The sequence below is a fragment of the Lissotriton helveticus genome, chromosome 9 (assembly GCF_964261635.1).
Source record: "Lissotriton helveticus chromosome 9, aLisHel1.1, whole genome shotgun sequence".
In the NCBI taxonomy this organism is placed as follows: Eukaryota; Metazoa; Chordata; class Amphibia; order Caudata; family Salamandridae; genus Lissotriton; species Lissotriton helveticus.
In genome coordinates, this window is record NC_136070.1 from 428160538 (window position 1) to 428177817 (window position 17280).

Consider the following 17280-nt stretch of genomic DNA (forward strand, 5'->3'; position numbering starts at 1 on the left):
CAAAAAAGTGTTGTTCCACCACAGTATATAATTGGTGTGTGTGTATGTATGTATGTATGTATGTATGTATGTATGTGTGTATATATATATATGAAAGAACTCCGTTCCCCACACGCTGCCGCTTCCCCAGACGTGGGGCAAGAACAGACACGGACCACAAGGTAGTAGATGCAGGTTTTATTCGAGTGCTGTCGCCATAACGTTTCTGCTCAAAACGAGCCTTGATCACATGACAACAAAGTGCTAGTGCCACTGTCTAATTACATCACATGGGATGGACATGGAAAAAAGACTAGTAAAATACATAGTATATCATCGTGGAAAAAAATTAATTATATACTTTTAAGCAACGACGATTAAAAGAATGGCTTATTGAGGGGATATAAATATATGTTAAAATCAATTAAAACATACATTAATATCTACAGTATCAATTCCCTGCATGTTGCAAAAATATATGTGCAATATGAAGCCAAATGTAACCATAAAAACCATATGGAAACATGTAATTGTCAAGGTTTTCAAATACCAATATTTAAATACTAGTCTAGAGTAAACTCAATAACGGGATAAATCCCTATGTGTAACTACCATCCAAAGTGATGTATACCCAAGTAGTGCTCATAAAATAAAGTGCATAGTGCATAGTGTTATTGAAAAAACATGAGTCTAAAATTCATTCTGGACTGGTTCCTCTGGATCAGACTGAGCCCAGACTTGATCACAGAGGGGCTGACCTCACTGCTGGTTATTACATCAATAGCAATTGCTAAACAAATTTATGAAGGCAAGAGTTTTCGAATAGGAATTGGAGGAATTTAGTAAAGTTAAACGTATACCTACGTGCTAATTACATGGCAGCATATACAGTACAGTGATATTATGTGCAAATTGTTGTTTCGAGATCATAAATATTGATGAAATATAAAACATAACACAATAAATAACTATCAAAAGTTAAAAACCGTTTAAAATTCATATAGTACAACAGTATAATACTCCAACATGACTAAGTAGCAATAGTTCTAATTCTGGAGGCCTCAGTGTAAACATGTATACATATCTTCTGTAAGATTTAGACCATTAGGTTGTTTACTGTCTAGCTGAAGAATGTATTTGGTCTCAAGTTTTCTTAGCTGTGCCTCTCTATTGCCAACCCTTCTACTTGCACATATGGAATCAATAACATAGCACTGTAGCTGATGACTGTTACTATGGTGGAATTCCTTGAAGTGCCTGGCTACAGGATATGTGTTGTCCTGATTTGTAATGGCCCTAAGGTGCTGTAATATACGTTTATGGACCGGGAGTTTAGTACTCCCGACATACCGTAGGGCGCATGGACATTCCAGGATGTAGATGGCAAATTCTGTTTTACAGGTAAGGACCTTACTGATTGTGCGGTCCTTATTGCCAAAACCATCTCTGAAGGTCTTTTTATTGATGCCATGTGCACAGGCCTTGCAAGTTTTGCACTTAAAGAAACCTTTGTTAGTCTGCCACCAAGCGGTTTTATTAAACACTTCAGGACTTGTATCAACCAATTTGTCTTTCATTGAAGGTGCACGACTGTATGTGATAGATGCCTTACTGGGAAGTAAATTTCCAATTATGACATCCTTCAGTACTGTTGGCCAATTTCTATTTATGATTTTTCGCAATTCTCTATGTTGATTACAAAAGCCTAATATAATTCGAAATGGCTCTATTGGTACAGTAGTGGTGGTTGTAGTTTCCGATTCTGGGATATTTACATCCTCTGCGGTACAGTATTTACTAAGCAACTGAGGGCGAGTAATCAGCATAGATTTTTGTATAGCCTTTCTGATAATTTTCTTGGAATAGCCTCTTTCTAAGAATCTGGCCATGCTAGATTCTTGTGCCCAATGTAGCTCCTGATCATTGCTACATAGTCGTCTTAACTGGATCATTTCCCCATAGGGTATGCTTGTAATTAAATGGGCCGGATGTGCACTGCCTGCATGTAGCGTGGTATTGCCTGCAGTGCTTTTTCTGTATTGACGTGTTTCAAGGCTATTTCCATTCACAAATACTTCTGTATCCAAAAAGGCTATTTTCTGCTGACTCAAAGTTGCTGTAAAATTAAGATTACACGAATTTACATTGATTTTTGTCACAAACTCTAGTGCGTCTACCTTACTGCCCCTCCAGATCACAAACAGATCATCAATGTATCTGTACCATGTTGTCACATTACTAGCCATGATATCTTTATGCTCAACCAGGAGGACCAGTTCCTCCCAAGCTCCCATGTGTAAACATGCGTAGCTTGGTGAGAAACTGGCCCCCATGGCTACTCCCTGGAGTTGTTTGTATAGTAAATTATTATACATGAATACGTTATGGTGTAAACTGTATTCCAGCATAGTTATCAACATTTCATTGTGCTTTTCAAAAAATGTTTCCCTGCGTGATAAATAGTATTTAATTGCTGCCACACCATCCTGATGTTTAATGCTAGTGTATAGCGATGAGACGTCTAGCGCCATTAACCAATCACCTTCCTGCCATACTACATTGCGCAATTTTGATAAAAAATCCCCAGTATCTTGGATATATGAGTCCAATGTTTTTACAAAGCCTTGCAAAAAATAGTCAATATAAACTGAGGTATTTTCCATCAGACCACCCCTGGCTGAAATGATGGGTCTGCCAGGGGGGTTATCACAGTCTTTGTGTATCTTAGGGATATGGTAAAATTTCGGAATCACTGGGAAATCATTCCATAGAAATTTAAATTCCGCCTCAGATAACAGTTTTTTATTTCGCCATCCCCATAGTTTCTGATGGTATTCAATTTGCATGGCTTTAGTGGAGGTTGCATTGATTCGCTCATAATGCTCCCGGTTGTTTAGTTGAGCATAAGCTTCTTTGTCATATGCCAATTTAGTTTGTAATACAATGTTACCTCCCTTGTCACTAGGGCGCACGATAATATTTTAGTCTGAAAGGAATTACGCCATAGTTGGCAAAAACCGCCTGTTGGAGGACCTTATGCTTTTCCGGAAAGCTATTAAAACTTTCTTGTTTTAGTCTCTCTTCCTAGTGGTCTTCCCTGTTTAGTTCCTGTTATGTTATGTCCTACCTTGTCACTGCGCCAGGACGCTCCTTCGCTGGAGCAGCTGTGCACATAACAAATATCGATAACATAACATAACATTATTTAAGAAATCATGCTGTTTGTTAATTGATTTTTATCTGTTCTACCATCTGAAAGAAATTAGCTTTAACAAATGTGCTTGGGTGGCATTAAGTGGTTAACACAGGTAAAAAGGTAGATATCTCTGGATTCTTCGTTGTCCAGATATGCTCTGATTGGTCCATTCAAGTGGATGGGTGAATCCCGATTGACTGGTCACAAAATGGAGAATATGTTGTGGCAACCATTAGTAGACCCGTGCACTCCGCCCTCAAGTCCTGAAGAAAATATGAAAGTCCACTTAAGGGTGCAGGGAGGGCACTCCCAGGATATACAAGAAGGGAAATATGGAAACAGAGATAGCAAATACTCATACTAACTGATTTGGAAGTAATCTTTTTAAGCGCAATAATCAGAGGACTATATATATATATATATATATATATATATATATATATATATATATATATATATATGTCTCTGTTTACAAGGACAGAAGATATATTTTGCTTAGTATAGTATGTATTTAGTATAATAAAAAAGAAAAGGATTATTTATATTTTTATATTTGTAACATGTATATAATTATGGTGAAAGAAATGCAGAAGTATATTATTTATGCCCATGATCATTGACTATTTGTTTCAGTGCGTAAATGAGCACTTTTCTCTGGACAAAGGAATCTGCAAAGCCAAAAAAGTGTTGTTCCACCACAGTATATAGTTGGTGTGTGTGTGTGTATGTATGTATGTATGTATGTGTGTGTGTATATATATATATATATATATATATATATATATATTTACACACACACACACACACACGCACATATATATATATTGATATCCTATTAAGGTGAAAGGGCTTTTCTATGTTTTTTGTGCCCAGAAAGATATGGGTGGTGAATAGTGGGAGCCTAGATTATATTACATTTTTTGGGGGGGAGTTTTATATAGCGCGAACTTGACCCGGTATCGGGTATGAGAGCGCTTTACATAGCACCAGCTGCGTTACATGAGGACACGTTCATTTTTGTTAGGCACGGGGCGGTTAAGTGATTTGCCCAGAATCACAGGATGTTCAGCGCCATTGCTGAGACTCGAACCCGGTTCCCCAGATTCGCGGTCGACCGCCCTAGCCGTTAGGCCAACTCCTCTCCCCATATGTCATACCTTCCAAGGGTATGAAATATTTTAGCCAACCTTTTACTACAAGTTTAACCTAATGTTCTCTAGTTTGAAACTAGACTGTAGGAAACACGTAAGAGATCATCATCTGTTAAAATAGAGTGCAGTACAAATTCAATAAAATATAAAAAGCTGTCACAACAAGCATAGTGCCCTGTGTATGGTGTGCCACCTTCTCACTATTTCAGTTTCCAGTGCCAGCCGGTTCACATATGAATCACAGATTCAGGTACATTTGTTTATAGTTCAATAAAACTAAACCATAAATAAAACATACAGTTTGCATGATCTTGTCATTTGAAAGCCCATGGTTGAACACTGTCTTTTATGACGTGAAGTATGGAAGCCACCACACCACAATAACTTTTGAAACAAAATTAGAAGAAAATTCAGAACCACACATGTAGTGTCATAATGAATTTAGATAAATGCATTCGCATCTTAGTAGAGGTTCTATGGAAGTGGAAGAAAAGATGGGGTCGAACAGAATAATAAGTTGATGGAAATTCTCTGGAAGTGGAAGAAGAAGAATTCCAAGTATTGTACTCTCAGGCAAGATGTCATAAAAGATTCCTCACCCACAGGTACCACCTGTGACATGCTTCATCATCATCGGATCTTCACCCACTGCACCTAGTGTGAGAGGGTGGGCTTGACACAGTTTGTAAGCTGGGAGTTTTATCTCCACAATGAGGAGAGAGATAAGCCGGTAAGAGCTACACCTGTCTGGGGGTTTCCCTGCCATGTGAATTACCACTATTGTGGCTTGTCCTTGGTTTTCAGGGAGTAGACACATGTATTTTGCTTCCAACCATATCTTTAGTGTGTGGGGCTCTAGCTTGTTGGCGAGGCTTATAAAGCTCGATTGGGAGGACTTTAGGGTCCTTTGCTTTGCTGGAGTTGAGGGAGCTATCTAGTTCGGATGTATGTCGGTGTCAAAGGGTTGTCTATACTCCTCCGTGAGTTGGGGGAGTGTTGTGTCAGCTAGAAAGACCTAGATGTCAGAGGGTGTGCAGTGTGTCTTGACGGAGTATAGTCTGCAAACTCTTCGGCTATTCCCATTGGGTCCAATCTCGACTCTCCCCCCTTGATGGTTGGTTGCAGGACCCAACTACGGGCTTGGTCATGTTTTTCCAACAAAGCCAGAGGCTTGCCAGCTTTATTGCCTACGTCATAGAGGCGTTTCTGGTTCCGTACGTGACATGCCCTTAGATTGTCTTCAACCAGATCCCTATATTCCTTCTGTTTGAGTCCTAGGGTGTGAGCCCTTTTTTTCAGTTTCCATGTCCATAGGGCTGTGATCACCACCTCTAGCATTTCGAGTTTCTCTTGTTTAGCCCTCCAACCCCCCCTGCAATCAGGGCGTACCCTTGGCCCCTGATCACTGTTTTGTATGCCTCCTAGAGTGTTATATCAGCTGACCAATGCCTGATTAGTCTCAAAATAGGACATAGTTGCCTGTTTGAATTTGTGCATCTGTGTTTTGCCTGATTGGTGCCAGGCACTAATGGCTAAGGGTCCTTTAGGTTTGTTGGACTGCCCCCATAGCTCTATCCATACTGGTGAATAGTCTGATATTCTCCTAGCTAAGTGGCGTATGTCCGCGACCCGAGTCATGTTGGTGGCTTGGGTGAACATGTAGTCCAATCTGGAGAAACTGTAATGTACTCCGGATAGGAAGGCGTGGCGTTCTCCCGGGGGACAGAGGCGCCAAATGTCAGTCAGTCCAAGCGGTGTGACAAAGGAGGCTAGAGTTGAGTCCCACAGGTGGATTGAGCCTGACAGTCTTTATCCATGTCTTCTAACAAGATTGTATTGAAATCCCCGCCCATGAGCAAGCTGCTGTCCGGCAGTTAAAGTAAGAGGTCGCCCAGCCCTGAAGTGTGAACCGCTGGTGGGGAGGTTGGATGTAAATCGAGCCATTTAATAGGGAGTCACTCCCAAGTGCCCGACTGAGCCATGTATTTCCCCTGGGGACTGGTCCAAGTTTTGTGTTGAATAAATGGGACTGTGTTCTTGAGTAGAAGTCCCACTCCTCTAGAGTCGGTAATGTAGGCCGTGTGTGCGGTCAGTGTGTACCCACTACTCGACAGGGCTTTACGCGAGTTCCCTAGGAGGTGAGTCTCCTGTAGTAGTACAATGTCAGGGTTGTGACGCTTAAGAAATTGGGAGTACCATCCCCTTTTGATATTATCCCCCAACCCATTTACATTGCACACCTGGACTTAGAGTGGGCTGCAAGGGTTATATGTCATGGTAGTTTCCTGCAAGTTGATACCTGGTATGTGTCTAGTGGAGCCAGTCTCTTTTTTTCCAACCTCATGTTTTAAGTGGTGACTGGAAAGAGTTCTAAACCTATCCAAAACCCGCATGGTCGATCTAACAAGTCCATGAGTTGAGCTGGCAGGTTGAAACTTAACACAAGGATACCGTTGTTAGCAATCCGGAATTAATTAATTCAAAATTTGATGAGTAATTCTGCTTGCACATTGTTCTTCAACATCTTCATAGGTTGATTTTCCCACACAATCTCTCTTTTTGTGTATTCCATTACTTTGTCACTTCTTTTGTATTTTAATGAGATTTCAGATGTCTTTGTGAGATAGGAGGTGCATAGTTGTCAAAATATTGACATGGCGAAGGAAAAAGAAAACACAGTTTTTACAGTTGAGTGGGTGCGTTGTGTGTTTGGGGGTGGTGAATTGAAGGAGATGTGAGGAAGAGCATTTAGAAGAGTGAAAAGACGGTGCTGAAGAGGAAAGAGGTGAGGTATTAGATTTGCAGTTGGAGGAGAGGTGGAGAGACAAAGGGTGTGCATGTCTAACATAAAGTGAACATAACAGGAGCGATTTAGACACTCTGGAGGCCACTGCCCCGGTGTGAAAGTTTCAGTAATCTTTAATTCATATTCTCAACCAATGTCCGAATTGAAACATTTTCAACATTAATTTGTTTACAGCAAAATCATTGTTGTTACACTTTATTTTAAATGGCTAATAACCATTGACAAAGCCAATGGGCCTGTCTGGTTTTAAGTGTATGTCAGTTGTTATGAGATATATCTCGAATACAATAACAGAAAGCTGAGTGAGGAGCCAAAATACCAGTTGGCTGGCACGTTATTGGAATTTGCAGAAATGTAGTTTACATGTCTAAGCCACATCCTAAATTATATAGGCCGTGGCCCTATTAGAGACCCCCCCCCACTTGTTGCATCCCACTTAAAGCCCAGGTTTTCCATTCACCTGACGTTGGTTTTGTGTTTTTTATGTCCTCTGCAGAACCTAAGCCGTGTACCATGGATGCTGGGAAAAAGACAGAACTCCCTGTGTCAGCACAAGCACTGCAACAGAAAGCCAACCCAGTACGCACCCCTGGAGCCACCACATTCGTCCCCGAACAGGGTGGATACAAGGAGAAGTTCCTGAAGCCGGTGGAGGACAAGTACAAATGTGAGAAGTGCCAACTGGTGCTGTGCAATCCCCGCCAGACAGAATGCGGCCACCGGTTCTGTGAAACCTGCATGATTGAAGTATTAAGGTATTATATGTTGCTTTGCTTGCTTCTGAGGCTTATTCTTTTCCTACAAAGACGTGCTTTGATTGTCAAACTCTACAGCAGCCAATCGTATGTAATAAAACTCGTAAGGCAGTCGTCGATGTAGATTTAATAATTAATGTGAAAAAATATTCTAGTTGTCCAGAAACATGTTCACCTTTTCGTGACTAATATAATCGATAGTGACCCGTGTCCTATGATATAAAATAAATGTGTGCATTATTGCGCTTTTATATCACAATTTCTGAGGTTGTATGAAGGACATATATCGCACGGCGCTACTAGTTGATCACATTATGATTGTAGATTTTCCAGTGGAACTCCGAAATGTTTGGTTTCGTTTCTTGGAAATCCCCAAATCCTGTGGCCAGGCCTTTACGCTCCTCCCTGCCTCATGGGACCAGCTAGGTTTCATTTTCAGTTGCTGTTAGAGACGTACGAGGTTTGTTTCCATTATTTATATTGTTTGTTGTCAGGCCAACATTGTGCAAATTTTACTTAGACAACTGTTTGTGCCCATCAAAATAATTATTAATACTGCAAAACATTGTAGAATGTAAAACATTTAAGAGCTCTTTAGTGATGGAAGTGAAAAAGGTTCTATTCCTGTGAAGTATCTGTTTCCTGTGAACCTCACATATTTTGTAGCCTAAAAATAAGTCGAAAGTTATGCAAAGTTTGTCAGCTACTTTGCTCAGAGGCCTGCAATGGACTAGATTTGAAAATCATAATTTTGATATCTCACTGTATTTCAAGGTATTACATCAAACCACTCCTTAGAGTAGTGCACTTCAGAGACGTTTGTTAAGCATGTTTTTGTTTTAGTATGGCTGAGTTGGCACAGCCAATAGTTCTAGCCCTGAAAAGCTAGTGCATGGCAATTTTTTTTTATTGCAAGCATAAGCCATAAAATATAAGAAAAAAAAGAAAACATCCGCCCCCTAAATATGACAGCTTATGTGCTGGCAATGCCAATTTTAAATAAAAATAAATGATCAGATATAATTTTAACCGAAAAGTATAACTGCTTCCTAGCAGAAGGTGTGCATGGGGCAGGTTTACAAACCCTTTTTCGTTATAATGCATATCAAAGGAAAACACGATTCTTATTGGTGCAAAAAAGGTACTAAAGGATTTGAACTAATGCAACCTGAAGACATAGTTTAAACACATACAAGGATGACTACAAAAACTACAAAAGAATAAAGAAAAAAACCAATGGCAAAGTGAAGTATTGACCCTCCAGCATTAACACTGATTTTCATTTTAGGCAGATCTGCACCTCTAATCAGCTAGTGGCTTCAGTACGCTGACCCAATGGCTCTTGTTGTATGTTGGGTTCATTCCTATTCACTATTTACACTGGGTTAGATTGGACATAAACACGCTTATAATCATAAATCCTTCTGGGATACACTACTCTTCAGGCTTCCTGAGAAGCCCATACTGTTACCCATAATACATCACTTTTTTGTTATTAATAGACTCTACTACACCCCGGCAAAAATTGCAAAGTTTGCTCCTTTTCCCGTTCCTAAATGCCCTAGATGCGCAGAACCCTTAGCAAATGACTTACATATTTTCTATGAGTGCTCAGCACTCACAAGATACTGGGCTGAGGTAGGGGACAACTTACTGGGCATATTTAATACCAACATTGAGATCAATATACAACTGGTATTTTTTGGAGACGATGGTCAACTCAGCCAGAACCTTTCGCAGAAAGATAGGGGCCTATTACTGAATTTGATACTGCTGGCAAGAAGGGAAGTGTGTAAGAGGTGGAAGGATGCCCTACCCCCGCAAAGGGAGGAATGGCTCAAAGCTGCATTTGCTATGGCGCGACTAGAGTACGATGGAGCGGAAGATAAAATCTTGAATATCTGGCACCCCTTGGTGAGCTGGGGCAAGGACTTAAGATTATTGTAACATCATTGGTCTTATGATTACACCAGGGTCCCATACAAAACAATGGGACTGGTCGGATGACCCAAGCGAGTGCGGTAAGCCGTAGGGGCGACCAGTAACGAAGGCGGCTTCATAAGACCCGCAGAGGCTTGTCAGGTGAGATGAGGACCAAAAAAAAAAAAAAAAAAAAAAAAAAAAAAAAAAAAAAAAAATAATACATTTGGAGAAGTTTTACCACAACTTACTTCACTTGACTCATAGTCTTATGGCAAGGTGGTGAACTGTGCTCATGATATCTAGGTCCCCTCCATTCCGTAGGTTTGCTTTCCTAGGGATCATTCCCTATGTACCACTATCACTCTAAAATTCTAGTGGTTCATTATTTAGAACCCTCTTTATCCAAACAGTTTCATAATATGTAATTAGCATTGTCAAACTGTGCTCTGTTTGCTTATCTAATTCATGACAAGCACCAAAGACTTCCCTGAACACATTCATTTCTCTCAAGCCTTCTGGAAAGTATAGAAGGCTCCTCTTTTCCCAAAGAAATATTTATGATCACAACCCCTTTACACCTTCTCCCTGTTAATGAAACTTGCAGTAGTGTTCATTTGTGTCCTCACCATTACTTTTTTTGCTTATTAAGTGAAAGGTTCTCTGTAGCAAATACAAAGGTATCACACTTGAAAGTCAATGAAAGTATCCACCTTTAGTAAAATCAGATTTTTTGGCACCACTGTAGCTTCAGACTCAGTGATGTAAGCATTTAGACGTTTAGGAGCCCACTCACAAGCACACATATGTTGCTCCTATACGCCTTCAGGTGGTGACATGCGGCTCGGCATTGATTAGTTTTCACCCTGGAAATGATGGAGTGGAGTCATGTATAAGCACCATCTGTGCCAAAAAAGTAGTTCCTTTCTTTCCTCTCCTTTGAAAGTGAATCCTAAGTTCAGCTACCTATTTTGTTGGTTGATACGTTTTTTTCAAACTGAATTTCAGTGAGCAATGGAACGATTTTGTCACCTAAAACTACAGGCTCAAACCATGCCATGACTTTCATAAACAAATGTCGATGATGGACCAGCACCAGGTGTGCCTCTGGTGTTTCGGCTCAGGTCGCAACTCCATGTTGTGTGGGGAATGTGCCCTCATGCACCCGAAAGCAATTTAAGACCATTAAGCAAAGGTCTACATCGCCAACCATCAAAAAAGCCACCCAAGTCCTGCTCCTGCTCTATGTTGAGGATCCATTCTCACTCTCAAACCCTATCTAGAGACCTATCTTCTTCGCAGTCTAGGAAGTCCAGTAAGCTAAAGACTAAGTCAAAGTGAAAACAAAAAAAGACAAGGCAGAACTCTACACAATTCCACCATTCTCTATCCTAAAAGAAGTTGAGAGGGTGCCAGGGTGCCACTCGACTTGACTCCCAATTGAGGTGCTGATTCTCCAGATGATCCTGATGCGCCTGAGTTGCCAGGGCCTTTGGTGTCGTTGCAGCAGGCAGAGGCCATTATTGAGGTCATGCTGTTTCTTTTTGGAACTCTTCCGGCTCCCTCATTCTCCAAGGATCCACTGGAGCTTCCAGTCGGGTTATCGACAGTGGCTCTGTCATCTAAGCCCCTTGAACCTGACTCTGGTTCCGCACCAACTCTGGTGTAATTGTACATTGTGGCTCAAATATCTGCACAAGTCCCTTTATCATTGAATGCTGGTACAGATGGCAGAGGTCAATCAATCAATCAATCAGTATTTGTTAAGCGCAGTTTATCACCCCAGGAGGTATCCAGGCACTAGGGTGCGGTTAGCCTTTGTTGAAAACCAGGTCTTGAGTTCCTTCCTGAAATCGGCGAGTAAAGGAGATGTTTGGAGGTGGAGTGGGAGGTGGATCCCCTGCCAATTTCGCTGTCTGATCCTCGGCCAAATCTGCCTCAGCCCCAGCCGAAGTAATGTGCTGACTACGCTCCAGCACACTCTGTCCCCTTGCAACCTGATTCAGACAAAACAATCTCCCTAACACAGAGCCGTTCTCGGTTACTCCACCAGCTTTTCGGTTCCTAATCCTGCAAGAGATTGCCGTCACATGGAACTGATGATGGGGATGATTTACCACAACATTATGATGATGAAAGTTTATATATGGATTTACAGGAGTCCTGTGGCTGGATATTTTCCCTTATACAGGACTGAATTCCCCCTTGAGCCACAAACAGATGTGCTTCCTTTGCAGTAGTTATCAGACGTGCTGCTGAGGTCCTGGATTTACAGCTTCCTTCAGCTGACTTTGAAACAAATGCGCCTACTGAAATTCTTCAGCCTTGGCCATCTTTTTCTCAGTCCTTACGGATGATCAATGAAGCCCTAACGGAAACCATTTAAGACACTTGCTCTCAGCCTTGCTCTTGCCCATTTTTAACAGAGAGGCGCCTGCCAACCCTAATTTTCTTATGCAGCATCCTACACTTTACAGTTTGCTGATCCAAAGCAAAGGGAACCCTAATGAGTTTCCCACGACCATCCCAGATAGGGAGACAAAAAGGATTGAAGCATTCGAGAAACTAATGTTCTCTCCTGCCACCCTGGCCTTGAGATTGGTCAATGCCAAAATGCCTAATATGCATTTTGCATCCTATTAGGCATCTTGCTGTGGTCCAGAAGATTTTAGAGCCTCCTTGGGTCAGTATGCTGTGTAATATTTGATTTGGGCTGACCTTTACACTACCAATTGTTTGGGGCGAGCAGTTGCCATTAGTGTGATGCTTCAGAACCACAGGCTTTTTTGGAGGTGTTCAAGCATTCCTCATGCATATGCTTATGGATAGATTCCACCCTTTTGGCCAGGATACAGTATGCACTTTGGGTCTGGTGTCCCCTGCTTGACAATTCCCTCAAAAATATCAGTTGTTCTGGGGCTATTCCAAGGATTTGGGTTATAAACAATGCCAGACCCCCATGTCCCCACTGCACCTCATCTCAGCCCTTTCATGGCCAGAAGTGGGGATTTGGTGGACAATGTGCAGGTCGCCAGAGGCACCGATCTCCCCAGTCCCTCTCCCATGCGGTATCCACCTCCAAGATACTTTAGTATGCACTTGGTGGCACACAGCCATCGTGTGGCAGGAGGCAGTATTCTGTATTTTCTCCCTTGATGGCAGTCCATCACATCCAACAGATGTGTCCTCCAGATTGTCCAGCCAGGCTATGCCCTCCTGTTTCTTTCCAACCACCACAGCTTCCACCCACATTACAGCGCCTCTCTGAGGGACATCTGCCATCATCTTACCTCAAGAGCTGTGACTTACACTGTCCAAAGGTGCAGTTGAGAGAATGCTGGCCTCAAGGACAGGTTGTTATTCCCACTATTTCCTCATCCCGAAGAAGGATGGAATCCTTTGACCTATTTTAGATCTGAGGAAGGATACATTTAAATTGCTTTCACTGAACCTAGTTCTGTTTGCTCTGGATCAAGGCAACTAGATGGTTATCTTGGACCTGCAGGATGCCTACTTTCATGTGCCAGTTCTACAGTCTCCCAGATCGTACCTGTGGTTCAGGATCGGTCAGGAACATTATTCTTTTGTCGTCCTCCCTTTTGGCCTTTCCAACACCCCGCATCTGTTTATGAAAGTGATGGCTGTGGTTGCCCCCTCTCTTTGGAGGTGGAGCATACCAGTTTTTCCCTACCTGGACAACTGTTGAAGGCAGGCTCGTCACAGTCAGTTGTAGACCTCCTCCAGATGACGGCAAACCTCCTGACAGGATTGATCTAGGGGGAGTGTGCTACCTAGAACTTATGGGCTTGAGCATCTGTCTTTTGAAGCCTCAATTCCTACCCCTGCAATTACAAGTGTTTTGGACTGGATTAACATTGTCCCGGAACTGCTGGATGTTTTCTTGCATGTTTGGTCGTGATTCCAGGTCCTATTCTGCACAGAAATTGTTCTTGCTTTCAGTTAGGTAGAATAATTTTTGTGCGGAAAGAGAAGTGGAGTTATCTGGTACGAGTCCAGCCACTGTCAGCTCTGAATCAGATACCACTCCACTGGTTTATAATTGGCCCATAGTTTTCACTGCAGACAGGGCTCCTCTTACATTTTGCCTTGTTGACTATAAATGCATTCATAGCTCATTCATTGGATGCACAAGACCAGTTGGGTCTCTCTGAAGCCATTATCAGTAGATTACTGTTGTATCGTTGTGTTAATGCAAAATACATTAGTTGATCAGTTGGTTTCAGCTTGTGCTGTTCTTCACAAATAGAGAAGAGCCAGCTGTCATTTGTATGTGAACATGCCTTATTGGTTTCTTCTATTACCGCAGTTCATTGTTATTTGTACCGATTTTGTGCTGTATTTATACCTCTGTTTGCTGCTATAATGGATTGCCATCCCTTACCTTGCTTTGTCCACTGCTTTATTGCTAGCATTAGCAGGGCCTGTTCCTCAGTCAAAGATAATTACTTCTAATTAATCTGAAGTCGTTTCTCCTTTCAGGATCTGTTGTCTGAATTAACCTTGTTTGCAGTCTTCGTTCTATCTGGAACCCATGCAGAATATACTAGGGGAACCTTTCGTAATGATCTACATTTCCTCAGCTCTTGATACAATGAGAGTTTGTGATTTATCCACTGCTGAGTTGCCACAAAACTTCATAGTCAGATGCTCCCCCTCCGCCAAGCAACCTTAGAGGTGAGCTGAAGCGATCGACAAGGCGCGAGGCCCTGAAAGTCAAGATAAGCGCGGGGCTCTGAACAGCCAGTACGCCTTTCGAGTGAGTGAAGGAGGGTGGCCTGCGGAGATGGAGTGGAGCTGCAGGGAGGCCCCCCTCCCCCGGGACTTGTTCCCCGTTTCTCCCTCTTCATCGGGCGGATCGGCCCGACTGAGTACCCACTGCCTAGCAGCAACTGAAGAGGGGAAATGGCAGCTGAGAGCTAGCGCAGGTGTGCGGCCCGAATTTCACCCACAAGCGTAACTCTTCAACATCACACACTTGGGTGATGAAAGCTAGATAGGGTGACAGAGGGACTGGGGTGCACGGTGTCCCCTACATAGACTTAAACCCGTTCGCATACAACGCCCGATCCCAGGGCCTCAGCCTCAAGAGACTACGAGGGGAGACCCTGCCCTCCCGAAGCAGGGGAGTATCCCCGCGAAGTCTACAGGTCTAGCAGCCCACAGAGCTCTAAGACCCACATCCGACAGCACACCAATTAGCCACAGCTCACCAAAAGGGGGTGCTCCCCCTCCATTATTGCAGTCACGGACCCCGCCGGTCGCTGGGAAGAGAGGGGGCACTAAGAACCAGGTGAACATTGGCAGCAGCTGGAGCTAGTTCCTACAGCATGGCGTCCAGGCTCCCTAAAAGAGACCGCTCAATCAAAGAGCTACTCTCACGCCCCATGATGACCATGCCCTAGGACACAAATCTGCAGTCGGGTACGCTGAGATTCCAAGCTGAACAATCCTCAGAAGAGCCAGTAACACGCTCATTTATGGAGGCACTGTTCATGTCCCTACGTGAAGAGTTTCACTTGCTAAAACGCGAATTTTCCCAAGAAATTAAGGAGACCCGGAGAGACGTGGAGGCTCTGGGGGAGCGTGTAGCGGAACTGGAGGACTGAGAAGGGGGGCATGAAGAGGAGACCGAGATGCTCCAACAGGAAGTCCTCCGTCTCCGGGAACAGCACATTGACTTGCAATGACATCTCGAAGACTAAGAGAACCGTTCCTGGAGGAACAATGTGCGTATTAGGGGGGTGGTGTCCAAGGCGGAGGGAGAGGACATCTTTGGTTTTGTTTGTGACCTTTTTCATCACATCCTGGGAGGTCCACCAGAGTCCCAAATTCAAGTGGACAGACCCCATCGGGTGGGTCCTCCCAGGCAGAATACTTCTACCCCACTGGATATCCTTGTCTACGTGCATGACTTCCAAGTCAAGGAAGAGATCGGAGTAAAGCACGCAGCATGCACCCAATTGCTTTTCAGCGCCACTCCCCAACCCTTTTTCAAGTACTTGCAGCTCTTACCTTGCAAAAACACTGGTAATTCCGCCCAGTGACAACACACCTTTTCAGTCATGGAATTTCCTACTCCAGGGGCCACCCCTTTCGCCTGATTTTCCGCTGATAAGGAAAACTCTGTCAACTACGCTCACTTACAGAGATATGCCGTGTTCTGGAAATGGAGCCCCTGGAGGAGCAGCAGGTGGGGAGACCTCCACCCTCCCTCTCAAAGAGAGAGAAGAAGTGGCTGGCAGAGAGTAGGTCGACTTTGAACCCCCACTAAACCTGACCCGGAGGAGAGCGCTAAGGGCCAACAGGCCGCCCTGGAAGCAGTTCTATCAACTTTGACAAAAAATGAAGAATCCTGACCACTGGGCCCAATTTTTTTATAACCTATAGACAGGGGAGGGGGCGGATGGCGGGCGGGGGGAATCAAACCACTGGCCCTTTCTATACCCCCATTGGATTCACTATGTGGCTACATCTGGCCACAGGACTATCAGTAAGACAAAACTTTCAATTTTTATTATTGTTGTTTCATTGTTTTGGGAGGGTACTGTTTGGGCCCATACTCACTCTCAGAGGGGATGCTCTATTTTTGTTACATAAGACCAGTTCAATGTGTGACACAGTTCAACACAGCAGGGGGGAGGAACGGGACTGGGATTATCAAAGCCGGGGTTCATTTTCTGCCCGTATGACAGGTAGTCCACTTAAAATACTCACACTCAACGTACGAGGTCTTAACAATCCGATTAAGCGAAGGACATTACTCATATACCTCGAGTCTTCTTGGGCAGATATCTGCCTGTTACAAGCAACTCAATTCTTAGTCGGGGACTGCCACAGATTGAAAACAAGGGCCTTTCCACAGCAGTTCTTCTCTTCAGCCCCTTCTATATCAGCAGGAGTGGCAATATTGGTGGCCAAATCCTTTCGGGGAGTGTTAGAGCAGAAGGTTGAAGAGATCAAGGGCAGACTTCTCATACACCGGTTCTCTCTAGCGGGGTGGTCATTAGTGGTCAGCTCAATCTACGCTCCTAATGAGAAACAAGAGGGGTTTATACATGATGCTTTGGGGAGGGCGCTGGGATTGGGGACCACCTAGTGCTTTTAGGGAGAGACCTCAGTTTAGTATTTGACATTGCAAGTCAGGGGCTCTGTCAACTGAGGGGCAAGCACGACTGCAATAGCTAGGAGTGGTGGATCTATGGAGGGCCAAACATCCACAGTCCAAGGAACTCTCATACTATTCTAATGCACACAAAAGATACGTCAGGCTAGATTATTTCTTAAGAACTTGTGAAATCCTTTTACTCACGAAAGATGTAGATATACATACAGCTGCACTGTCAGACCATGGGGCGGTCGAGATTTCGCTGTCTGTCTCCCCGGCTAGTCCTCCCTCTAGGTCCTGGCGCTTTCGGGACTCCATGTTACACCACAAAGAGGATAAAAAGCAAA

General features: G+C 43.4%; 1 protein-coding gene across 3 annotated transcripts in view; it reads left to right on the forward strand.

The window, feature by feature from the left end:
• Positions 1-17280, forward strand: part of TRAF3 (TNF receptor associated factor 3) — a 554449-nt gene that overhangs the window by 320581 nt on the left and 216588 nt on the right. For all 3 annotated transcript variants that reach the window (XM_078660220.1, XM_078660221.1, XM_078660222.1), the window contains exon 2: positions 7629-7887. In XM_078660220.1, the coding sequence (XP_078516346.1) occupies positions 7646-7887 (242 nt within the window). In that variant the 5' untranslated portion in view covers positions 7629-7645. The remainder of the gene's footprint in view (positions 1-7628; positions 7888-17280) is intronic.